We start from the raw sequence: 26,506 nt of genomic DNA, 5'->3' as shown, positions 1-26,506 counted from the left end.
GGGAAGTTAAAAGGAAGAAAGTATAAAGCACATATTGTTGTATATCTCTTAAAAATTAAAGTAAATGTATTAAGGGAACCAACTTAAATATAGATTTTTTTTTGTTTTTTTTGTGTCCTACTGGTTTTAGTTCTCTCACATGTCACATGCTCTTATTTAAAATGCTTTTTTTTTTTTTTTTTTTGCATTCACATCCCATGCTTCAGTGCTCTGGGAGTGTTTATAGCGCTGTGACTTTAACACTTCATGACTGAGAGCTGCTGCTACAGCAACTTCACCCACAGCTACCATGACTTTGATCCCCGTCTTCATCTGGACACTGATCCTCTGGACTCAAGGTCAGACACTGCTTCAGATTTTATCTCTACAATAATCTATTCATACAAATTCAATGATTTCTGTTATATTATTTTAGTTTTACAGGGTATTATAATATATTTTTACAGAGTGCAGAGGTCAAGTCACAGTAACTCAGACTCCTGCAGTGAAATCTGCTCTTCCAGGAGAAACAGTCACCATCAACTGTAGAACCAGTCAGGCAGTATACAAGGACTCTAATGGTGACCGCTTACACTGGTATCAGCAGAAACCTGGAGAAGCTCCTAAACTTCTCATGAAATATGTAAATCAGCTACAGTCAGGTTTTCCAGCTCGTTTCAGTGGCAGTGGATCTGGATCTGATTTCACTCTGACCATCAGTGGAGTCCAGACTGAAGATGCAGCAGATTACTACTGTCAGAGTCACCATGACATCTCTGGCTACTGGTTCACACAGTGTTATAGAGTCGTACAAAAACCTCCCTCAGTTAGATTGTAGAGAGACTGCACTGCTGCAGCTGGGAGTGACGGCAAGTGCTGAGTTGGAGGATGTGAAAAGGTTCAATACCACAAACCTTACAAGGTTTTACATAATTGCAACTGCATGGAACACAGCAAATATATGTAAAAAAATATAAATATAATTTGGTCACATTTTTATACTGTATGTGATGGTACAAAGTGATAAATGTCCCATTGGCAGTTGGATTTGTTTTAGGAGAAAATGACCATCCGGCCTGGACAGGCCATTTTCGCACATTCCTATATAATTTTTCATCTGTTTCATATATTTCCCCAATAAGATCAGTCACTTCCTTTTTTTCAAAGTATAAACACATTATTTAATATAACTCCCTGTAAATTCATTAAACACTGCTCAAGCACGCAGTACACTTCCAAGATAGTGAGTTCAGTAAGACTTATATTACATCACTCACACTCATTCATTCATCTTAACTTATTGATTTACGCTGGTCAGGGCCACGTTGGATCTGAAACCTATCCAGTCACATTCTGTGTTCAGAGGCAGATAGAACAATTCTATTCACAAAAGAAGTCATTACTGTATATTAGCACTTTATTGCTCCTGAAGAACTTGAAGAGATAAGTAGTCACATGACTAAAATACACCTAAGATACAAGAATGCATCTCAGAATACACAGGTACTGTATGAGATCCTGAAATTATGATCACCCAATGATTTAAGGGTTATTTTTATTAATCAAGTCTTTTTATCTGTCCTAGAGAATTTAGTTTAAAAAGTCATATTTATGTAAGGAACACCAGGCCCTACAGTATCAGGATAGCTTACCTGCAGAACCCACAAGATGCAGCATTTCAGCATCAAAGCTGAGTTTAAGCTGAGTCACCACGAGACATCAGCAGACTCATGTATATTTAGAGGCCAAAAACGTTTTACATTTTACATACTGTAAACAGTGCAACATTTTAGAATTTTATTTTTATAGAAAAATATCTCACAGTGATGGTGCAATATGACTTATCTGTAAGGAGAGTTAGTGTTATTACCCCAAAGCCCATGATTTTCTTACAAAAGCATAACTTGGTCTTTTATTTCCTTTTTTTTTTACCACAGGCTACAGTATGAACAGTACATGTACCTCACCAATTTCTCTTTACTCTTTGCTGTTAATCAGATAAAAATATGAGTCATTTCATTTTTTTTTTTTTTTTAGTCAGATCCATTTGTTTATTCCTCTATGATCCTAAATTCCACCTTTCCAGGTTGGGAGACATTTAAACTCATATACATTCAGCTGGAGGAAGTGAGGAGTTGCATTACCAGAATAGAGTAATGGCGTGCAGATGTTTAATAGTATTATGGATGCAGATAAAGTTATTATTATTATTGTTATTAACAATTTAAATTTAGTATCAGCTCAAACACTAAGCAATAATACGACTCTTAACAAATCTTTTAAATGCTTACATAATTATCATTGGTTTACAGTAAAGTATCGAAGCAGGATTATAGGGTTTGATAATGAACTTATTTGTTCTTAGATTTCTAGCTCATAATTGTCATTTCATCAAAAGTTTCTGTTCTGGACCTTAATAATTTTTAAAAATGCAAAGCAGTTACAATGAGAAGTGTATGATAAAAAAGTGATCTCTGAAAAAATTACAACCTGAGGAAAATCAGAATGCTGTTTTATTGTTGAACAAAACCTTTTATTTAAAAATTTGACATTTGAGCAGTAAAGATCAGATGTAACACACAGTAAAGCAGTAGAAGTGTGTGTAAGCTCACAGCTCTGAGCACTGCTCTATGTTCACTGTGCTCACCACAGTAGGTTGGTTCTCCTTGAAGGCCTCACAGGTCACCAGCTTGTTCCTGCACTGCTCCGAGCGGAGGCTCAGCGTGCTGCTCCAGCTGTAGAGGCCGTCTGTGTGCAGAACATCAGCACTGTGACTCTCCCCCGAGGTCCAGCTGTTCCCATTAACCTTCCAGGTCAGCCTCCAGTCCGAGGGGAAGCCCTTGTTGGCCACACAAACGAGTGTGACCTTCTCCTGCTGCAGGTCCACACTGGAGGGGGGCAGCACCGTCACACTGGGCCGGGTGAGACCTACACACACACACACAAATGCACAGTTGTGACAGGAATGGACAGCTGTCAATCACTCAGGCTTCATTTCCACTCACTGTGTGTTTCACTTCCTTTTATATCTTACAGAGCAGAACTGAGTTCAGGCGAGAATCACAAACATTTCATGTTCAGTTCAAATACTTTTTACATCTTATATCTACATGAGTTAAATTACAATTTTTTTCTAAATATTAAACTTTATAAATTATGTTGAATATTCAATAATCAGAATCATTACCTGCATTTCATCTATTCTGATATACATCACTGTGATTATTGCATGTTTAAATAAAGTTTTATTTTAAATTTGATGAGATAAAAACAGAATTTAACACAAATAATAGTGGCCATCAAAATATAGTTTTTAGGCTTTAACATGTACCTTTGTTCAAGAAATTAGATTAGAGAAATTAGATATATTTAATTGAACAATAAATTATTATAATATTCACTATTAGAAGATCTAGATTACGACATTATGAATTTTTTTGTGGATTAAATAAAAATTATTTATTACCCCTATAGTCAGATCCACTTTGTCAAACATTTAAAACACACAAAAGAATTAAGAAATTAGTTCTGGATTTTTGAATGATAAATAAGTATTAAGGATAATGAATTCAGAAAAGTAATACATAATCTATATCCTTACACTGCAAAAAATATGTAGAACACATTCAATTCAAGTCAGTAATTTAAACACACTGTATTTCAGTTATTAGTAAACAGGTTACTTACGGCCCACAGACAGTTTGGTTCCTCCGCCAAAAGTGTACCACAGTGATACAAACAGGTTTAGTGGCCGTACAAAAACCCTGCTGCTCTAAACTCACTGCTCTCTCCATTCATTTAAACCTCTTATTACAAAACAGCTACAAAACACCAACTTCTGTTCACATAAGCTGACTAATCAGCTAACTGTCTGCCTGATTTTTTTTTATCATGTCCTTATGTTTTATTCTACTTTTAAACACCAATATTGTTAATTTAAACTGAAGATGAATCTAAAGATAAATTTACAGTATACAGTATTATTGCATTTAGACATTTTCGGCTGATTAAGTGATAATGTGATATTTATATACAGTAATCATAAAGTAATTAAAACAATATACTACAGTCAAAAACAATGTGTCTTTACTTACTGCCAACTGCCAAAACACAATAACTCTGTAGTAGTGTGAGAATTACAGTAAGATTGGCGGAATGTGGTAAAGGTGTTTCCATACTTAGAGGACACTTTGCATTAGCAGCTCATGCTTCAGTGCTCTGGGAGTGTTTATAGGGCTGTGACTTTAACACTTCATGACTGAGAGCTGCTGCTACAGCAACTTCACCCACAGCTACCATGACTTTGATCCCCATCTTCATCTGGACACTGCTCCTCTGGACTCAAGGTCAGGCACTGCATCAGGTTTTATTTCTACAATCATCTCTTCACACAAATACACATTTTTATGTATTATAATGTTTCAGTTTCATGGTGAATTATAATATATATTTTTACAGAGTGCAGAGGTCAAGTCACAGTAACTCAGACTCCTGCAGTGAAATCTGCTCTTCCAGGAGAAACAGTCACCATCAACTGTAGAACCAGTCAGGCAGTGTCTAACCGGGACCGGTTTCACTGGTATCAGCAGAAACCTGGAGAAGCTCCTAAACTTCTCATGAAATATGTAAATCAGCTACAGTCAGGTTTTCCAGCTCGTTTCAGTGGCAGTGGATCTGGATCTGATTTCACTCTGACCATCAGTGGAGTCCAGACTGAAGATGCAGCAGATTACTACTGTCTGAGTTACCATGACATCTCTGGCTACTGGTTCACACAGTGTTATAGAGTCGTACAAAAACCTCCCTCAGTTAGATTGTAGAGAGACTGCACTGCTGCAGCTGGGAGCGACTCCAGGTGCTGAGTTGGAGGATGTGATACGACACAATGACACTCTGTGGAGAAGAGGAACCACACCACACTAACTCACATTAGAAATCTCTCAATAATAATAACACCACACTGTACTCAGTCCACACCATGCACACTACTGTACAATTAATACTTCTCTTGTTTTATAAATTATTCTGGTGATTTCTTTCATTAATTTTACTGTTTGGTGGATATGTTTCTTTTTTGTTCAGTTTCTATCACTCATCCTGTCCATATTAGTCTCAGATTCTGACACAATATCAGTTACTGTTAATAATCTGCTGTCAGCTTTAGTTGTGTTTTTTCTTGTTTCTCTTTCAGGACACACTTCAGCCCTGCCATGTAACATTAATGTGTTGTTTTAATGTGATCTGATTTCTCCAGCTGATGGCCCAGTTTTATACATGACCTCTGACCATTTTTTTCCCTCTCGTTCTGTCTTTATAGAAGTTTTATTATCAGTTTGTCTCACCTGAAACTTTTTTTGGTGTCATCCTGGTGCACTTTACTGCTATTTTGTTCAATTTGTTTTAGAAGATCTAGATTACTGCATTTGATAGGTTTTAGCCAGAATTAATTACATTTACCTCATTGTGCATCTGAGAAGTTAAGGGTCTTGTACAATGGTTTGAACCTGTGACTTCCCAATTTCAGTCCAATATCTTCTCTAATGAGCGAGCCCTGTGTTAAATAAGGACACATTATAAAGTTTATGAGCTACATCCATATTCAGTTCAGTAGGTCATAGCACAAAACACTTAATTCCTCCCATTCCTAAAGTATTATTACCTGATTTACATCCTGTATCCAATCATATATAAACATGCTTAAGGCAAATGTTGTGCATCATCAACACATTTAAAATTGGATAAAAGTTATACACATCATTCCTGTACGTATATGCTGAGTAGTTAAGTCATGATTAATTTAGAGCAGTCTGTTATCTCTGGGCTTGATGATGGTGATGGACTTATTACTACATGACCAGAAATAAATTAAGATTAAATATCAGTTCAAGCTCTTTCGTCTGTTCTAAAGAGAAGAGAGGGAGACCTTCAGTAACAGATATCAGGAGATTTGAGAGACAGCTGTCATTTCCACTGTTTGCTGGACATTTTGCATTTGCACTCGATGTAAGAATCTAATACATTTATGGGAATGAAAGGCTACGAAGTGGGCTGAGAGACAGCCATGTGTTCTTAAATAAGTAGGGATTAGTGTATGTAGTTTAGTGCATTACCTGCTCTGAGAAATATGGTCTTTAATAAGACTATCACTTTCTAAGTAAAAGCTTTAAATGCTTCATTCTGAAAAGATGTTTTTTTGTAAATCAGTAATTTTTGAAGATTTCCTCTTGAATCTGTTTTTTTTTTTTTTGTATTTTAGTGAAATGCATTAGATTTTATTAATAGTTTTAGGCACATTCGAAAAATAAGAAACGAGTGTAATCCTCCATAACCAGTAGCACATAAAGCATCAAATATACTCAGTGACACACACACACACATTTGCATGAACAGTTCTCAGAATAGATCAGCACTTTTAGCAGATGTTCATGGTTCTTCAGACAAACTCACTCAAGCACAACACACACACTGCACTCGACCTGCTGTTAAAGCTGCTGTTTCAAATCATTGCCAAAGACACTTCACAACTGAAAAAGGAGACATGCTTTCCACATTGACCTTTATTTTAGCATGGCTACACCACTGACACCATTTTAGACCACTAAGCATGCTTTGAATTGCACTTGATTTCTAGTGAGCGTCACAGCAACTCTTTCGGAATTAGGTGATCCGAGTCGTGGTAGGAGATATTACAGCTGAACACCTTGGCCTCTTCTTACACACACACACACACACACACAAACAGATATATTATTGTTCATGTGAACTGCAGACACACGTTTATCTGAACATCATACAACAAAGCACCATCCTAATACCCTCACCCAACCAAACTGCAGCTGAACAAAACAAACAATCTCTATCTTCTGAACAAAACACACTGTGTATGAATAAGCATCACACCAGGGTAAGGTTATCTCTGTGTTTTTTTTTTTTTAGATGATGTTGATAATTTTTTGTGGCTCATCATTAATAGAAAATAAACCACAAACCAACATTGTTCATGATTTATTCTTACACACATTTTCAGTAGGATGATAAATTGGAGCAACACAAAGCAAAATTGAATTTACTAAAAACAAACATTTCATGTGTTTTAAAAAGAAATGTTTCACACTTTTTTTAGTTTTTTTAATTTTACCAAAGGAGACAAAAGCAGAGTTTTAATTAAAGTGGTTTTGCTCATTTCACATTTCTCTTCTTTATAGAAAAAGTTTTTTCCCCTATATGAATGTCACATTATTATTTTACAGTAAAATTATACATTTCATTAAATTGTATAAAAGTACTAATGAATCTCTGAGCTTCTAGAAAAAGAAGGCACTTACTTTTAATAATAAGTTTAGAGCCTCCACTAAAAGTGACCTACAGTGTTACATTCCAACAGTAGGTAGTCAATGGGGATGTCCATCAGTTGCATTTCATGTCATTCGCGAAATCACCAAAAGTGGTACAAAGTTATATTTTCATTCGCCACTGTTTTAAAATGTAATTGAAGCATAAGTCCTAAAAAAGTCATATGTTGTATCGAAGAAATACTACAGTGATGGTAATGTCCACAACTGAGCACTTTATACAACGAACATGAAAAATGAACCAGAACCATTGACATTTACTGTACAATAAAAAAAAAATTGGTTAAATGTTGTTTAGACAGACAATTAAGTTCACTAGCTAGTTAACTAACTGTTATATAGCCTCCGTAATACAGAAATAACTGAAAAAAAAACCTAGTTGTTTTATTTTGACCCAACAATTAGTTTATTCTTTATTCTCTGGTTTCTCCAAATGGCAGCCTGCAAAATGTTCAAAATATTATTGTTGTGTCACAAAGTGTAGTTTTAAGAGTTGTTTAGGTGAGAATGCATGTGTGTACAGCTCAAAACCTCCACTGGTTACTAAAGATAGTGCCTATTTAAAAAAAACGCCCTAACGTTTTTGGAGAATTGAGCTTTAGGAAATCCCCCAACCCAGCCTCATCTCGGAAAAAACTTCTGAAAACTACTGCTGGCTGTGATGTCTCTATAGTGGTTAAAACAGCGGATGCATTTTATTTTAGGTATTTCTAACTGAAAATGTTTGGATACAGTTATAGTATAATATATCACAGCTGTGTGGCGCATCGTGTACTCTGCATCGAGTTCCAGGCTTTATGGTGGTGGCTGTTGATGTTTGTTTAAAAGGTTTTCTTGTCTTTGAACTACACAAAGCAGTGTCTTCCCACCTGGCAGTTTCCCCAGCATACTGTATATCAGATTGAAGGACATGAGTTTTTCAGCCCACATTTAATCAATAATATTTTTTTCAAATTGATTGTTCTTATTCTTAATGTTATTTTGAAGTAAATGTAATAGTAATAATTAAAAAAAGTTAAATAAATAGTTTAATAGTTTACATATTAAGATGGGAAATGTTTAATGTCATGTGGGCATTATAAGATTTGTATTGAAAACGTCTGAAAAAGGGATTATTTTTCATATCCTAATTAATGTTTTATTAATTGTGGGCCATTGTTGTTTACTGTACTTATATTTGTTCATTTAATTTAAATGTGGTTTGGGCTTGGGGTGTTGAGCGTAATCCTCTTCTTTAATTTGTTATGTAGTCTAATTAGTGCTCACTGCACGAAAATAATAATAATTCAGAGCGCGGAGGAATTTTGTTGTACTAAATATTTATAAAATTTAATCAGGGCCTCTTATTCCTATTCTAGGTCGTTTTAGTGTTACTGTGTTTTCTTAAAAATGTCAGACAACATTCAAATGCAAATAATTTACCCCTCCCCAGGTGTGAATCAGCTGTTCTTGTCACGGGTGGTCCGTGTGAGGCAGGCTTGGAGGGCCCAAAAGCAGACACAACAGAGTAGGTTCAATACAACTGATTTTAATGCAAAATGTGAAAGTCAAACAGAGGGAGAATTATAATCAAAAAACATTACTTGAAGTGAGCAGTGACATGGCTTGGCAGTGGGTGTAGGCAAAAGTTAAGGGACGAGTGACACAGAGCGCGCGCGGTGGCCAGCAGAGCAAGCGCGGATGAGAACGTGCAGGTTGAGCAAGAGCTGCAGCAGAGTGAGCGCGGCTGTGTGGCGAGATGAAGGCTGCAGCGTGTGTGCTGAATCCGACGCGCAGTTTCAGGGAGAGCAGCTGCAGAGTGAGGAGATCAGTGTAGCAGTAATCCTGAGGATATAGGTAAAGTCAGAGTCGAAAGTGGAAGCACTTTAGTGGAAGCTAAAAACGTAACCAGGGGGGAAAATGGAGTGTGGAAAGGAGTTGCGGGAAATCATGGCTTGGCTTGTTACAGTTCTCTCCTATACATTCAGAGAAATTAAATTGCACCCCTCCCCACTTTAAGACCCTCTTGGATTTAAGGCCTTTCTGAAGACATGCAGTGCTTCAGGCCTTTTTTTTTTAATTTGTATAAATTTCAAATCTTATGAATTCTAGATTTTCAAATTAACCTTGTTACCCTTTTTAATCCCGGGAATGAAAGAAACAGAGATTTTCCTTATCATGACATGTGTTGTATTGTTTTTTAAATCACTCTATACACAATAATTTTCCTTGGTAATATAGAATATTTGAATTTTATATTTTATTTTAAAAAAATAAAATAAATAAACCTAAGAAAATTATTCCATTTGTATTTTCCTTTCCATGTTCATTGCAAATTCTATTTGTAAAGTAGCATTAAAAACAGTCATGGGTTGTGTATAGAGTGATTGAAAACAGTACAAGGCATGTTATCATAAGGAAACTTTCCATCTTTTCCATTCCAGTGATTTAAAAATGGTAACAATGTCAATTTTAGAATTCATAGAAGTTCACTGGTCCATGCAAAACCTCTGGCAGGTGAGCCTTTCTCTGAATAAAGACTGATGACTCCTGAAAAGCAGACTAAACGTCATCAGCCTGTCCCTCCACCAAACAGCGCAGCAATGAGCATTTACTTACATCTGAACAGAGTCATTTACAAAAATCACTGACCAATAGCTCATGATACATACTGTCACGTGTTCAACTCATGTTGTATGGGCAGCACCATAAAGCACAGACATGGGGCAAGGTCTTACGGGACAAAGGGTAATTTATTAAGGAATAAATGGGGAAAGAAAAGATTAAAGAAGGTGGGATGGAAATAAAGGGAAGGAATGTTGTGCATGTGCAGGTCCGGTGGGCAGTGCCCTGCTGGCATGCGGGCACAGGCTGGTGAGCGGTGGGCAGCAGGGACAGCAGCTCCTGCATAGTTCGCTCACACTGAATCTCCTCTCGGGGGCTGGCTTTGAGGTCCCTGGGACATGTTCCATTGCCTCTCTTCCGCGTTGTAGCGCACGCATCGCACTCTCTGATCTTAAAATTCAGTATCCCAACAGACCCCGAGCTACACTCCCTGCTGTTTTTATAGCCCGGTGAGAAGCCCGGGAGCCCACCAGCCGTGCCTAATTCCATGGCCCCACTCCTTTGCACACCTTCAGAAGGAGAGGTCGTCTAGCTAGAGTGCTTTGAAGTAAGCGAGGAGCAATATTAGATTTGGGTGCACGCACATCACAGGCACACGCTGTGATAATACATTTAAACAATTTTTAATGTAAAAAAAAGTACCTGTTTTACATGTAACTTTATAGGCTTGTCACTGAACGATTTACCCTGAAAAGATGACACACCTAAAAATAAATGCATGATTATTATTCATAATCCAAAATGCTTTTCTAAACGTGGGCTATTGTTGTTTACTTACAATATTTGTTACTTTAATTTAAATGAGGTTTGGGCTCCGGGATGTTGAGCCGACAGCGTGATCCTCCTCTTTAATTTCCCACCCAGTCTAATCAGCGCTCAACCAAACACAAAGATTTCCAGAGTGCACCGGCAGAAGTAGACTAATGATTATATGTGTCTGGGAAAAACAGCAAGGAGACCGACTCTGACCATTTTAATAATTCATTGAAATTAGTAATGTCTTCTCATGTCATCTTGTCATCTCCTCAGCAGTGGATGTACCTTTACAGTAATTCACGTTTCATACGAATTGCATGATCTAAAATTTGTTTCCCATTGATTTGTATAAAAGCAGATATTTCACTTTCTATAAGTATATATTTTCTACATCTGTAAGGCAAGTATGCACAGATTCATTTTCTGACATGCTCAAGTTCACCGAAACCTATACAGAATAGCGCACCATGTTTGCTTTCATTATTTTACAAAATCGTAGCGTTTTGTCGTCACTGTGAATGCACTAAAATCAAAGTAAAATCTTATAAAAGCTGTGTAGCTTAAATAGTTTTATTATATAGTTTTGCACATTAATCTGAAAATAACACACCCACTTTTTCTGATGCACAGCCTATTTGTGAGTCTATTTTCTGGCTACACTAGCATTACACATGATACTGTACAATCTAAAATGCTCACTGTGTTTTCATTTCTACAATTTACTTTGCTTAAATTTGACCCTAATTAGATTTAATTTCATTTAAATTTTAAATTTGTACTGTATTTTTAGTACGGTGGTTATAAATTTGTTTAGTTAGGGTTGCGGCTCATTAATCCTTGAGAGAATGAGCTAAAGTCTAAAGCGTAAGTCTATAGTTATACTATACTATATAGTATATATTCTATTTATAGCGCTGCTCAGTAGTCAGGCCAGCAAACACACAAACCCAAATGCCGTCGCCGTGAGACGTGGCGGTAAAACCATTATTCCGGTTGAGTACCATCTGCACCACTACAGTGAACACACACACGCACGCGCACACACACACACACACACACACACTGCATTGTATGTTATTAGTGGTTATATTTACAGAGCACAACTATGATTAAATAATTATTTGTTAGTGAGTTTTCTTTGTCACTCTGGTAAAAACTTCTGACTCTAAAGGACAGTGTACACACTACAGAAGACTGGTGGAGAAATAAGACCAAATGATGGACTAGTGATGAGATTTACCTGCGACCAAAAATTTAAAATTATTTTTAACACACAAATGTTGACTACTGAAAGGTATGAACATGTACAGGACATAATACTTGGTCAGGGCTCCCATGAATTACTGCAGAAATGCGGTGTGGCATGGAGGCAATCAGCCTGTGGCACTGCTGACGTTATGGAAGCCCAGGTAGCTCTCATAGCGTCTCCTTCAGCTCTTCTGCTTTGTCGGCTCTGGTGTCTCACATCTTCCTTTTCACAATACCCCATAGATTCTCTAACAGTGTTAGGTTGGGTGAGTTTGCTAGCCAATCAAGCACAGGGATACCATAGTCCTTACACCTGGTATCTGTAATTTAGAAAGTGTGGGCAGGTGCTAAGTCCTGCTGGAAAAATAAAATCAGCATCTTCATAAAGCTGGCCAGCAGAGAGAAGCATTAAGTGCTCTAAAACTTCCTGGTAGACGGCCCTGCTGACCTTGGACCTGATGAAACACAGTGGACCCACACTAGCAGATGTCAGGGCTCCCCAAACCACCACTGACTGTGCAAACTTGGACTACACTGGATTTCAAGCAATGTGGACTCTGTTTCTCTCCTCTCTTCCTCTAGACTCTGGGACCTTGATTTCCAAATAAAATACAAAAAATACTTTCATCTGAAAAGTTGGTTTTGGCCATCTGAGCCATACTCTAGTCCTTATCCCAGGTAAAATGTCCCTGATGTTGTCTCTGGCTTAAGAGTGGCTCGACGTAAGTTTTATAATATTAAAATTTTCTGAGATACTAAAACTTTTGTTCGTCATTAGCTGTAAGCCATAATTATTAAAATTAAAAGAAAGAAACACTTGAAATATATCAATCTGTATATGTAGTAAATCTATATAATGTATGAGTTTCACTTTTGAATTGAATTACTGGATTAAATAAACTTTTCAATGATATTCTTATTTATTGAGGTGCACCTGTATTATACAGTACCTTATTGATGAAGATATTAAAGAATAACTTTATGATGATCCTCAGATCTAAATCTCGTTTGTATTCAGTCTGGATCATAATGAATTAAACTAAAAGACTAAACTTATGTCATTAATTCATTATAGAAGATTAAATTACTACTTATAAAATTTGACAAGGGAGATTATAAGCTTGTTGTTGATTTACTTATTTTTATATCTTAGACATAAAAGTCCCACAATAAAGTCTGTATTAGTGTCAGAATTACAGCAAGATTGGGGGAATGTGTTAAAGGTGTTTCCATACTTAGAGGCCACTTTGCATTAGCAGCACATGCTTCAGTGCTCTGGGAGTGTTTATAGCGCTGTGACTTTAACACTTCAATGTTAAATGCAGGAATTTGTACTTCATGACTGAAAGCTGCTGCTACAGCAACTTCACCCACAGCTACCATGACTTTAATCCCCGTCTTCATCTGGACAATGATCCTCTGGACTCAAGGTCAGACACTGCTTCAGGTTTTATCTCTACAATCATCTCTTTATACAAATACACATTGTTTATTGTTAGTTTTCTGTTGCTTATAATTTATGCTTTTTAAAAAATATATTTTTACAGAATGCAGAGGTCAAGCCACAGTAACTCAGACTCCTGTAGTGAAATCTGCTCTTCCAGAAGAAACAGTCACCATCAACTGTAGAACCAGTCAGGCAGTGACAAATAACAACTACTTATACTGGTATCAGCAGAAACCTGGAGAAGCTCCTAAACTTCTGATTAAACTTGTAAATCAGCTGCAGTCAGGTTTTCCAGCTCGTTTCAGTGGCAGTGGATCTGGATCTGATTTCACTCTGACCATCAGTGGAGTCCAGACTGAAGATGCAGCAGATTACTACTGTCAGAGTCGACACGAGATCACTGGCTACTGGTTCACACAGTGTTATAGAGTCGTACAAAAACCTCAGTCAGATTGTTGAGACTTCACTGCTGCAGCTGGGAGCGACTGCAGGTGCTGAGTTGGAGGATGTGATACGACACAATGATTTTTTATTACAAAACACACAGAAGAAATATTTGAGATCAGTTTTGTTTTCAGCTCAGGAATTTGTACAGTACAGTGATCACAGTTTTATATATGATGGTACAAGTACTAAATTTCACATCTGTTGGTTCTTGGTTTTAGGAGAAAATGACCATGACTGGACAGGACATTTGTAGTCATTTTCATTTTCATCTGTTTCGAACATATTAAAAAAAAAAGTTGCTGCTGTTTACCAAGGCAAGGCAAGGCAAGGCAAGGCAAGTTTATTTGTATAGCACATTTCATACACAATGGTAATTCAAAGTGCTTTACATAAAAGAAAAGAAAATAATCCTACAATTAAATAGAAAATAATAGCAATAAAACTTTTTAAAGAAAACTTTTAAATTTGATTTTAAATAAAAACAGTTTGCAATAAAACTTTAACCTAATTAAAATTTAATTTAAATAAAACAGTTTAAAATATCAGGAAAACATACAGGAAGCCAGTGTAAGAACCTGAGGACCGGTGTGATGTGCTTAGATTTTCTGGTTCTAGTCAGAATCCTGGCAGCAGCGTTCTGGATGAGCTGCACCTGTCTAACAGTCTTCTTGGGAAGGCCGGTGAGAAGACCATTACAATAATCCACCCTGCTGGTGACAAAGGCATGGACAAGTTTCTCCAAGTCTTGATTGGAAACAAAACATCTAATTTTTGCAATGTTTTTGAGATGATAGTATGCTGATTTAGTTAGTCTCCAGAATCACCCCAAGATTCTTCAAGTTCAAGTTCAAGTAGGATTTATTGTCACTTCAACCATTTACAGTTAGTAAACAGTGAAATGAAACAACGTTCCTCCAGGACCAACTTGACCAACAGGACCAACATTCCTCTAGGACTTAACTTGATTTTTAGTTATCTGATCCTTACAGTAAAGGTATTCATTTACCTTTAGTGCTTTATCTTTGTTTCCAAATGCAATGACTTCAGTTTTCTCCTTGTTTAATTAAAGAAAATTCTGGCACATCCAACTATCAATTTCATTAATGCATTGGCTGAGGGAGTCTATGGGGCTATAATTATTTGGAGATAAAGATAATTAAAGCTGGGTATCATCAGCATAGCTGTGATAGGCAATTTGGTTCTTTCTTATTATCTGACTTAGTGGGAGCATATACAGGCTAAACAGGAGCGGTGCAAAAATTGACTTTTATGGGACTCCGCATGTCATGGACATCCACTTAGACTTGTGCTCTCCTATACTCCATATACTCGATAATAATCTCTCCCAATGGTTAGTATGACCTAAACATTTAAGTACCATCCTAGAAAGCCCGACCCAGTTTTCCAGTCTTTTTATTAGTATGTTATGAGCAACAGTGTCAAATGCAGCGCTAAGATCTAGCAGTACCAACACTGATATTTTGCCGGAGTCTTAAAAAAATTATTCTTTTTTAGGAGTGGCTTAAGAACTGCAGTTTTCAGAGAGTTTGGAAAAGTCCCAGAAAGAAGTAAGGTGTTTACCACTTCTAATAGATCTGTTTCTAAACTGATCTAAATTACAAATTACACTTTTGAGAAAAGATGTGGGAAGTGTGTCAAGGTTGCAGGTTGATGATTTGAGGTTGTGTACTGTTTCTTTTAAGATTTTTCTATCAATTGCTTGAAAGACAGACATAGTTGTCACGAAGCAGAACAAGGTGAATCCAAGTGCAGATGAAGTATTACAATGTTGGACGAGAGCGAGGTAGGAATGCGGAAGCGGAGGTCAATACCAGGAGATCAGTCAACGCAGTGTCTAAGCCAAATTGTAAAACGAGAGCCGTAGTCAAAAGAGGAAGTTTAAATCGAAACTGAAAGCGAAATCGTGAAACAAAGCGAGCTTGGCAACATGAAATCAGAAGAGAAAACAAACGACACAACACACAAGATAATCAGTGGAGGATAGAAAACAGGTGCGCAGGGGGGTATAAAGTTATAAAGGGTATAAATAAAGTTCCAGAGAGACATTCGGGACTGCAATCTCCTCTGCTTCACCGAGACATGGCTGAACCCAGCGGTGCCGGACCACGCCATCCAGCCGGCCGAGTTCTTCTCGGTTCACCGCATGGACAGGACGCGGGACTCGGGGAAGTCAAGGGGAGGCGGCGTGTGTTTAATGGTGAACAGCAGCTGGTGCAACAGCGCGAGCGTTGTTCCTCTCACACGCTCCTGCACACCAAACCTGGAACTAATGTCCATCATGTGTCGTCCTTTTTACCTTCCTCGGGAGTTTACATCGGTCATAATCAGCGCCGTTTATATTCCACCACAAGCGGACACGGACACTGCCTTATGCGAGCTGCATGAGGCACTCACACAGCACCAGACACAACACCGCGACGCTGCGCTTATTGTGGCGGGGGACTTTAATAGTGCCAACCTCAAACGTGCAGCGCCAAACTTTTATCAGCACATCACCTGCCCCACCAGGGGCGAAAGGACACTTGATCATTGCTACACCACAGTCAAGGACGGTTACAAGGCACAATCTTGTCCACCGTTTGGTAAATCCGACCATGCCGCCATCTTCCTCATGCCAAAATACAAACAAAGGCTGAAACAGGAAGTTCCGGTTCAGAGGGAGGTCGCGCGCTGGACGGACCAATCGGTGGCCGCGTTACAGGACGCACTCGATGACGCAGACTGGGACATGTTCAGAAACAGCTCCGATGGTGACGTCAGCGTGTTTACGGAAGCGGTTGTGGGATTCATCGGGAAATTAGCGGACGATACCGTAGAAAAAAAGACTATTAAAACGTTTCCCAACCAGAAGCCGTGGGTGGATAAAACCATCCGCGACGCTCTGAGATCTCGCACCGCTGCCTACAACACGGGACTCGCGTCGGGGGACATGGAACCGTACAAGGCTGCGTCATACAGCGTCCGGAAGGCGGTGAAAGAGGCGAAGCAGCGCTACGGGAGGAAACTAGAGTCACAGCTCCAACAGAGTGACTCTAGGAGCCTGTGGCAGGGACTAAGGACAATAACGGATTATAAAGCACCAACATCCGGTATGATAAACGCAGACGTGTCTCTGGCAGACGAGCTGAACACTTTCTATGCTCGCTTCGAGGCTGCAGCTAAGGACGCTAGCGATGCTAATGCTAGCGGCGCTAACGGCTGCAGACAGGAAGTCACTGCCAGCACCGGAAGCGCGTTCATCATCACCGAGCATCACGTGAGGAGAGCCTTCAAGAGAGTGAACACCAGGAAAGCAGCAGGACCAGACGGCATCTCAGGCCGTATTCTCAAAGCCTGCACAGACCAGCTAGCACCTGTGTTCACTGAGATATTTAACATCTCTTTATCTCAGTCGGTGATCCCCACATGCTTCAAAGAGTCCATTATTGTTCCTGTCCCAAAGAAATCTCATCCTGCTACCCTCAATGATTATCGCCCTGTAGCCCTCACTTCAGTAGTAATGAAGTGCTTTGAACGCCTGGTCAGAGACTTCATCATCTCTTCACTACCAGACACACTCGACCCACTACAGTTTGCTTATCGTCCAAACCGTTCCACGGACGATGCAATCTCTCATCTCCTCCATACATCTCTCACTCACCTGGACACTCGGAGGGGGAATTATGTGAAAATGCTCTTCATCGACTACAGTTCTGCATTTAATACCATAATTCCCTCCACACTTACCACCAAGCTGGAGCACCTGGCACTCAGCTCATCTATATGTCAGTGGATCTCAAACTTCCTAACTGGCAGACCACAGGCAGTAAGGATGGGCGGTCATGTCTCAGCCTCCCTCACTCTCAGCACTGGAACCCCCCAGGGTTGTGTTCTGAGCCCCCTGCTGTACTCTCTGTACACCCACGACTGCGTGGCCACTACCAGCTCCACCACCATCATCAAGTTTGCTGACGACACTGTTGTGGTGGGCCTGATCACGAACAACGATGAGACGGCCTACCTGGAGGAGGTTGGAAATCTGGAGAACTGGTGCCAGAGAAACAATCTCCTCCTGAACATCAGTAAGACAAAGGAGCTGATAGTGGACTTTAGTACAAAGCAGGTGAGGAACTACCAGACCCCCGTCATCAACAGGAGCCCAGTGGAGAGAGTGGACAGCTTCAGATACCTCGGTGTTCACATCACGCAGGACCTGGCATGGTCCTGTCACATCAACACCGTGGTAAAAAAGGCCCGACAGCGTCTCTACCACCTCAGACGCTTGAGAGACTTTAGACTGCCCTCCAAGGTGCTCAGGAACTTCTACTCCTGCACCATCGAGAGCATCCTGACGGGAAATATCACGACCTGGTTCGGGAACAGCACCATGCAGGACAGACGAGCTCTACAGAGGGTGGTGCGATCAGCTGAGCGCATCATCCGCATCGAGCTCCCTGACCTGCAATCGATTTACAGCAAGCGGTGCTTGACCAAGGCCAGGAAGATCGTGAAGGACCTCAGCCACCCCAATAACGGACTGTTTACTCTGTTGCGGTCTGGGAAGCGATTCCGCTCCTTGAAGGCCAACACAGAGAGACTGAGGAGGAGCTTCTTCCCGCAGGCGATAAGGTCTCTCAACCACAACCACACCACTATGCAGAACTACACAATATTTTCATAATTGGTCAAATCTATCAATCTTCTTACATCCATGAACACTATGGACAATTACACGCTCACCTTCCTTCATATATACACTACATGTCGTACGTTACATCCTGGACCATTGCACAAAGACACTTTAATAACCTTGCACACCTACCTTTTACAACTACACTACATTTTACAGTTTTACGTTTACATCCTGGACCAGTGCACAAAGACACTTTAATAACCTCTGCACTAAGACACTTTGCTCTATGCATATTTGCACACACCTACAGTATATTTCAATTTGCACAGTATATTTCTATTTTGTACATCATATTTCTATTTTTATTTCTAGTTCTATTTTTTTCCTAGCACATTTCTATTTTTATTTTTAGTTCTATTTTTCCTAGTTTAATTTAATTTTTTTATTTAATTTCTATCGTATTTCTTTTATTCATATTTATTTCTTATTTGTAAAATTTAACTCTCTTTTAGGGTCAATGGCAGTCGTATAATGCATTTCACTACATTTCGTACTGTGTATGTTTGTGTATGTGACAAATAAAATTTGAATTTGAATTTTGTGGAAACGAGGCAGTGGAAAAAAACACACGAGACAGGTAAGAAAAACAAAGGCACGTGGGAAAAAGTGCAGACAGGATGTAAATCATGACAGTAACCCCCTCCTTACGAGCACCTCTGGGTGTTAGGGCGAGGGGCCCTAAATGGGCTTAAGGTGATGCGGCGTAGCTGGAATACATGAAATGTGGGGTTTATTCTTTGCATGGTTGAGGGGAGTAAGAGTGTGCCAGTGCAGGGATTGACGAGTTTGGTAATCGTAAATGAACCAACATATCGGGGGGCAGAGTTTACGGGACATGGTCTTTAGTGGAATATCTCTGGTGGCGAGCATGACTCTCTGACCCACCCTGTGGTTGGAGCTTAAAAACGTCTCCGACCTGCTTGTTTCTTGTAGAACTTGGTTCTTCCTCTCGGTTTGTCCATTCGATTGAGGGTGAAATCCTGATGACAGGCTAGGGGTAGCTCCGATAAGCTTACAGAATGCCTTCCAGAATTGAGAGGTGAACTGCGGACCACGATCAGAGACGATATCCTTGGAGAGGCCGTGGAGATTAAAAACGTGGAGGATCATAAGTTCTGCAGTCTCCTTGGCGGAGGGGAGTGTAAGGGGAATGAAGTGGGCTGCCTTGGAGAACCGATCCACTACGGTCATGATACAAGTGTGGCCATCAGAGGGGGTAATCCTGTCACAAAATCAAGCGCAATATCGGACCATGGGGGGGTCGGGGGTTGGTAACGGTCTGAGGAGGGTTGCTGGGGCTGTTGATGTGTTTATACCGCTGACAAACATCACAAGCTGCCACAAAGATAGGAACATCCTCTTTTATGGTTGGCCACCAAAAACGCTGCTAGACTTGGGACAGGGTTCGGGCAGACCCAGGATGGCAAGAGAGTTTGGAGCAATGTGCCCATTCCAGGACCTGGGAGCGTAGAGTGGATGGGACGAATAGATGGGTTTATTACTGGGGCCTGGTTCCTGGGACAAGGCCTCCTTCACCCTAGTTTCTGTATCTAGCTCAGCCACTGCAAGCAAGCAAGGCGAAGGGAGGATGGTATTACTGGTGGTGGAGTCTTGGGTGGGGGTGAACTGCCTGGAGACAGCATCTGGTTTAAGTATTCTTAGATCCTGCACGGTAGATAAAGTATGAAATTGAACCTGGCAAAAAATAGTGACCAACGGGCCTGGTAGGAGTTCAGCCTCGTAGGTACTCAAGGTTTTTGTGGTCGGTCCAGACCAGGAATGGAACCTCCATTCCCTCTAGCCAGTGTCTCCACTCCTCCAGGGCTAGCTTGATGGCCAGGAGCTCGTGATCTCCGATGCCATAGTTCCTTTCAGTGGGAGTTAAGCGGTGGGAAAAAAAGAAGCAGGGGTGCAGTTTGTTGTCATGGGCGGACCTCTGAGAGAGAATGCCTCCTACTCCCATGCTGGAGGCGTCGACCTCCACAATGAACTGACCCGGGTCCGGGATGGTAAGGATAGGAGCGGACATGAATAGCTCCTTAAGTTCGGTAAAGGCCCCCTCAGATTCCTGGTTCCAACAAAATTGGACTTTGGGAGAGGTTAGGGCTGTTGAATCCCAGGAACCTCTGGAGTTCCTGTTGTGAGGTGGGCGTGGGCCAGTTCGTGACGGCTTGAAGCTTGGCGGGTTCCATCTGGATTCCTGAAGGCCCGATGCTAAATCTAAGGAATGTGGTGGATGTGGTGTGGAATTCGCACTTTTCTGGTTTTACAAACAATTTATTTTCTAGAAGCCTCTGTAGCACCTGCCAAACATGGTGTTGATGCTCCTCCAGGTCCCAAGAAAAGATCAGGATGTCATCAAGGTAGACAAACACTGAAGAATTGAGAAAGTCTCTGAGTACATCGTTAATGAGGGCCTGGAAGACAGCAGGGGGATTAGTGAGGCCAAATGGAACCACAAGGTATTCATAGTGCCCTGTAGGGGTGTTGAAGGATGTTTTCCACTCGTCACCTTCTCGGATGCAGACAAGATGGTAAGCTTTGCGTAGGTCGAGCTTGGTGAAAATCTTGGCTCCTTGGAGAAGCTTAAAGGCGGTAGCCATTAGCTGGAGGGGATACCAGTTCTTCACAGTGATCTCATAGAGGCCCCTATAATCTATGCAGGGACGAAGGGAACCATCTTTTTTTGCCCACAAAAAAGAACCTGGCCCCCGCTGGAGAGGAGAAAGGACGAATGATCCCCGCCAAAGGGATTCAGTGATACAGAGGTCCATGGCTTGGCGTTCCTTGGGTTACAATGAGTATAGAGTAGACGGCCCTTGGGGGGAGAGGTGACTGGGAGCAGATCAATAGCGCAGTATGCTAAAAACGGCCTTGAGGGCGTGGTACTTAGGGGGCACGTGGGTGAGCTCCAGTGGTTCGTCCGCCTGGGCGGGGTTGGGGCATGACGTGAGGGCAGCTAGTAAGCAGATCATGGAAAAAATGGGCTCCAAGCTGAGATCGAGTTTCCAGCCCAGTCAATCTGTGGGTTGTGTCGGATCAACCAGGGGAGGCCCAAGACGACCGTGGCATGAGATCCCTCCATGATAAATAGTGACGGTCTCTTTGGAGTAAGGCTCTCTAGCGATCCCAGCTGAGCTCGAGGGCTCCTCCTTTTAAATGGACAGTTCTTAAGAATATGGTTCAAGTTACCACAGTAGAAGCAGGCTCCCTCCACTCTGCGGCGCCACCGCTCCTCTGGCGAGACGCGGGTTCTGCCCAGTTGTATTGGTTCCACCTGAGGGTTGGGGCGCGGGAGGTCTCTGGGTGGTGCAATCCTGGCCACTCTCCTTAGGCGAAGACGTGAATCCACCCAGCCGGCCAGATCCATGAGATCTTGGAGTAATGACGGAAGTTCTCGAGAGATTAGCTCATTCTGAAGTGCCTCTGTCAGTTCTTCAAAGAAAACATCACTCAAAGCACGATTATTCCATGAAATCAGGCAGGGAAGCGGCAATCCAAAAAACGAGAAACGAAAGTTGTGGTCAAAACAAAGGAAGCGGGAGGTCAAAACCAGAAGATTAAGGAGCAAGGCAAACAAAACTGAGACGAGAAACCGAAAGCGAAAATGTGAAACAAAGTGAGCTTGGCAACGTGAAATCAGAAGAGAAAACATACGCAAGAAAATCGAGGCACTAAACACACAAGATAATCTGCACACTGCTTAAATCGCTGTAGTAATCAGTGGAGGATAAGAAACAGGTGCGCAGGAGGGGCGGAAACGAAGCCGTGGAAAAAAACACACGATGACAGCGTGGGAAAAAGTGCAGACAGGACGTGAATCATGACACATAGTAACTGTTTTGTGAGGTTCTGTTTAAGTTTTTCTGATCCCTGCACAACTTGATATGTTAAAACCCCTTTTAATATTACTGATGTGCTTAAAGAAAAAGGAAACAAAATAATTGCATTTGCTGTCGGAAAGCATTTCAATGGGTTTCTGACTTGGTGGGTTTGTCAGTCTATCAACAGTAGCAAAAAGAGTGCGAGTGTTGTTTATGTTGCTGTTTATAATGTTTGAGAAGAAGGTCGGTCTAGCTTTTACTAGTTCCACACTGAAAGCACGAAGGCTGTCTTTATAGATGCTATAGTGAATTTCAAGTTTCGTCTTCTGCCACATACGTTCAGCTTTTCAACATTGTCTTTTTATATTCTGAACTGCTGTTGATGAAATATAAAAGTCACTTTAACGCACTTTAAATGTTGTTCAAGCACCCTGTATACTCCCCTGATAGTGATGCTGGCTTTACTTAGTTCAGTGAGACTCATACTGCATCACTCACACTCATTCATTCATCTTCACTTAGTGCTTTAAGCTGGTCAGGGCCACGGTGGATCTGGAACCTATCCAGTCACATTCTGTGTTCAGAGGCAGATAAAACTATTTTATTTAGGAGTCTTTACTGTGTATTAGCACTTTGTTGTTGCTGAAGGACTGGAAGAAGTGAGTAGTGATGTGACAAAGATACACCTAAGATACAGGAATGCACTTCAAGCTTAACAGGATAAAGGGATGAAACCCTCAAAGTATGTTCACTCGATTTAAGGGTCGATACTTTTTTTAACAAAATACTTATTATTCAACTATTAACAGTGAAAAGTGAGACAAAAAAAAATTCAATGTAAAAGATTTTGTAGATCAGCTCTTCTTATATGTTTAAATAAAATATGATGTAGTTATTATATTTAGCTGCCCTAGAAAATTTAATTCGATGAAAGAAGAGCTGTATTAAAAGTCAGAAACATCAGGTACTACAATATCAGGATAGCTCTCACATCACAGACGTCATTCAGTTTCAATCATTTCAACATTAAAGCTGAGTTTATTACCATCGATTCACCATGAGAGATCAGTAGACTCATGTACACCTTGTTTATAGCCCAATACCTATCCAGGGTCGGACTCTCATACATGTTTATGTAAAAGACAAACTACTCAGACTCTTTACAAGTTTATCAGCACAAAAGCACAATATATCTAAATGACCTCTGCAAAGTTATTTAAACCACCAGCATCTAAAAGAAATCTGTAATAGTTTTTTCTAAAGATGAGCAGGGTAAAGGGCAGCATTTTTTTTTTTTACTATGATTTATTATACAGGTATAAGCAAATACAACACATAAATATTTGCCTTTTATAGAAAAAAAACCCACAGTGAGGCTGTAATATGGCTTAACTAGAAGCAGAGTTAGTAATTATTACCCCAAAGCTGCTTATTTTCCCACAAAAGCACAATTTATTGTTTTAATTCTATTATACCACAACCATTAGCTTCAGTATAAACAGATTTGCATGAGAGGAGTTTATGCTACCAAAATAGACCAGTGGTGTGTGCAGATGTTTAAAAGTATTAAGAAGTCAGGAAAAGTTACTACTATTATTGTTAATTTAATGTAACTTTAGATTCAGTATAAACTTAAACACCCAGCAACGACTCTTAAAAATGTTTACATAATTATCATTGTTTTAGGGCAATGTATCCCAGGAGGATTATAAGTTTTGATAATGAATAATTAATATAATAATGATAATTGTTCTTAGATTTCTAGTTCATAATTGTGATTTCCTCAGAAGTTTCTGTTCTGGAGCTTAATGAATTAAAATAAAAAGCAGCTGCATTGAAGATGATGTGCTGCGTTACATTGAGAAGTCTGTGATAAAAAGTGATCATGAGGAAAATCAGAATGCTGTTTCATTGTTGAACAAAGCCTTTTATTTAAAAATGGGACATTTAAGCAGTAAAGACCAGATGTAACACACAGTGAAGCAGTAGGATATGAGCTGAGTAAAGTGTGTGTGAGCTCACAGCTCTGAGCACTGCTCTATGTTCACTGTGCTCACCACAGTAGGTTGGTTCTCCTTAAAGGCCTCACAGGTCACCAGCTTGTTCCTGCACTGCTCTGAGCGAAGGCTCAGCGTGCTGCTCCAGCTGTAGAGGCCGTCTGTGTGCAGAACATCAGCACTGTGACTCTCCCCCGAGGTCCAGCTGTTCCCATTAACCTTCCAGGTCAGCCTCCAGTCCGAGGGGAAGCCCTTGTTGGCCACACACACGAGTGTGACCTTCTCCTGCTGCAGCTCCACACTGGAGGGGGGCAGCACTGTCACGCTGGGCCGGGTGAGACCTACACACACACACACACACACACAGACACACACACACACACACACAAATGTACAGTTGAGACAGGAATGGACAGCTGTCAGTCACTCAGGCTTCATTTCAGTTCACTGTGTGTTTCACTTCCCTTTATATTTTACAGAGCAGAACTGCGTTCAGTGGAGCATCACAAACATTTCACATTCAGTTCAAAAACAGTAATTTTTGCATCTTATATCTATATGAGTTAAATTTATGTTTTTCCTGAAAATGAAATTTGTATTATGTTAAATATTCAATAATCAGAATCATTACCTGCATTGAATCGATACTGATTTACATTACTGTGATCATTGCATTTTTAAATTCAATAATATTGATAATAAAAATAAACAGCAAATTATTTTTTAGGCTTCAACATGTTACTTTGTTCATATTTTCAATGTCACTGATAAATTAAATGTATTCAATTTACTAAATTGTGCCATTAGCACTATAGTCAGATACATTCTGTTAAACATTTAAAACACACAAAAAAGAAAAAATAAATAAAGTAGTAAGTTCTTTTTTTTTTTTTATAAATCACTAAGGATGATAGTGAATTCAGAGAAGTAATATATAATCTATATTCTTTAACACAGAAAATCTATCTGAGCACATACAATTTTAGAGATTAAATTTGAACAGATATCAAACAGTCATTAATCTGAACACACTGTATTTCAGTCATTAGTAAACAGGTTACTTACGGCCCACAGACAGTTTGGTTCCTCCACCAAAAGTGTGCCACAGTGATACAAACTAGTTTAGTGGCCGTACAAAAACCCTGCTGCTCTAAACTCACTGCTCTCTCCATCCATTTAAACCTCTTATTACAGAACAGATACAAAACACCAACTTCTGTTCACATAAGCTGATTAATACACTAACTCTCTGACTGGTTTATTGTGTCTAAATGTGTTATTTTACTTTTAAAAACCAAAACTGCTACTTTGGACTGAGGAAACAGATGAGGTGTAAAACATACAAATAAATTACTCAGACTAAAAGCTCAAACTATTTACAATATTCAGATCTGCAGTTAAACATTTTACTCATTATGGCTCATTTAATATAAAATTGTTCTTCTTATGAAAATTTTGTAATACTGTATATGACTGAATGTTTGGAGCTACAGCAAGTCCAATTTCTCCACTTCTTTGACTGATTAAAAGTGATAATGTAATATTTAAAACATTATTGTACAGTCAAAAACAGTGTGTATTTACTCACTGCCAACACTGATGCTGCTTCTTCCACCATAAATCCACTACAATGAGAAACTTAGAATTTATTATTAGTTTTATCCACATTCTAACCAGTCAGATAAATGAGAAATGAGTGTGATCCTCCTTACCCAGTAGCACATTAGGCATTAAATATACTCAGTAATAAACACACACACACACACACACACACACACACACATTTGCATGAACAGTTCTCAAAATAGATCAGCACTTTCAGCAGATGTTTATGGTTCTTTAGACAAACTCACTCGTTAGCATCTAGTGAGCGTCACAGCGACTCTTTCGGAACGAGGTGATCTGAGTCGTGTCATGGTAGGAGACGGTACAGCCGAACACCTCGGCCTCTTCCCAGCATTCTTTGCTGAGGGTCAAGGTGCTGCTGCGGGTGTAGAAGCCGTTCTTCTGTTCTTCTGTGCTGGTCACATTAACATTCAGTACAAACACATCCAGTGAAAGTTAAAGCTTCTCTCTCTAATTCACTTACTTATGTATCTTAGACCTAAAAGTATATAAGTCCACCACAGTGATACATTCCTATGACGTCATTGTACAAA

At 39.9% G+C, this 26,506-nt stretch overlaps 1 protein-coding gene and 2 gene segments (V, D, J or C); 1 reads left to right on the top strand and 2 right to left on the bottom strand.

Moving 5' to 3' along the window:
* Positions 1 to 2,490: 2,490 nt before the first annotated feature.
* LOC128516950 (Ig kappa-b4 chain C region-like) lies at positions 2,491 to 4,155 on the bottom strand. The segment is given in 3 exon segments: positions 2,491 to 2,907; positions 3,667 to 3,751; positions 4,120 to 4,155. Coding segments are annotated over 3 exon segments (441 nt in total).
* Positions 4,156 to 4,253: 98 nt separating this feature from the next.
* On the top strand, positions 4,254 to 15,070 carry LOC128516943 (immunoglobulin kappa light chain-like). The gene is made up of 5 exons (XM_053490637.1): positions 4,254 to 4,325; positions 4,438 to 4,787; positions 11,322 to 11,328; positions 13,289 to 13,369; positions 13,487 to 15,070. The coding sequence occupies exons 1-5, from the start codon at positions 4,277 to 4,279 to the stop codon at positions 13,843 to 13,845; spliced, it is 846 nt and encodes a 281-aa protein (XP_053346612.1). The 5' UTR covers positions 4,254 to 4,276; the 3' UTR covers positions 13,846 to 15,070.
* An 8,662-nt stretch (positions 15,071 to 23,732) lies between these two features.
* LOC128516783 (Ig kappa-b4 chain C region-like) lies at positions 23,733 to 26,071 on the bottom strand. The segment is given in 3 exon segments: positions 23,733 to 24,688; positions 25,413 to 25,464; positions 26,060 to 26,071. Coding segments are annotated over 3 exon segments (384 nt in total).
* Positions 26,072 to 26,506: the final 435 nt, after the last annotated feature.

Source organism: Clarias gariepinus, chromosome 2 (genome assembly GCF_024256425.1).
Source record: "Clarias gariepinus isolate MV-2021 ecotype Netherlands chromosome 2, CGAR_prim_01v2, whole genome shotgun sequence".
NCBI lineage: Eukaryota > Metazoa > Chordata > Actinopteri > Siluriformes > Clariidae > Clarias > Clarias gariepinus.
This window is presented reverse-complemented; position numbering and strand designations above follow the sequence as displayed.

Bases quoted from the DNA above. Each gene is read 5' to 3' on its own strand.
- LOC128516943 (XM_053490637.1), top strand. From the start codon at position 4,277: ATGACTTTGATCCCCATCTTCATCTGGACACTGCTCCTCTGGACTCAA. The intron at 4,326-4,437 runs GTCAGGCACTGC...ATATTTTTACAG, and splicing joins ACTGCTCCTCTGGACTCAAG to AGTGCAGAGGTCAAGTCACA. The intron at 13,370-13,486 runs GTCAGACACTGC...ATATTTTTACAG, and splicing joins AATGATCCTCTGGACTCAAG to AATGCAGAGGTCAAGCCACA.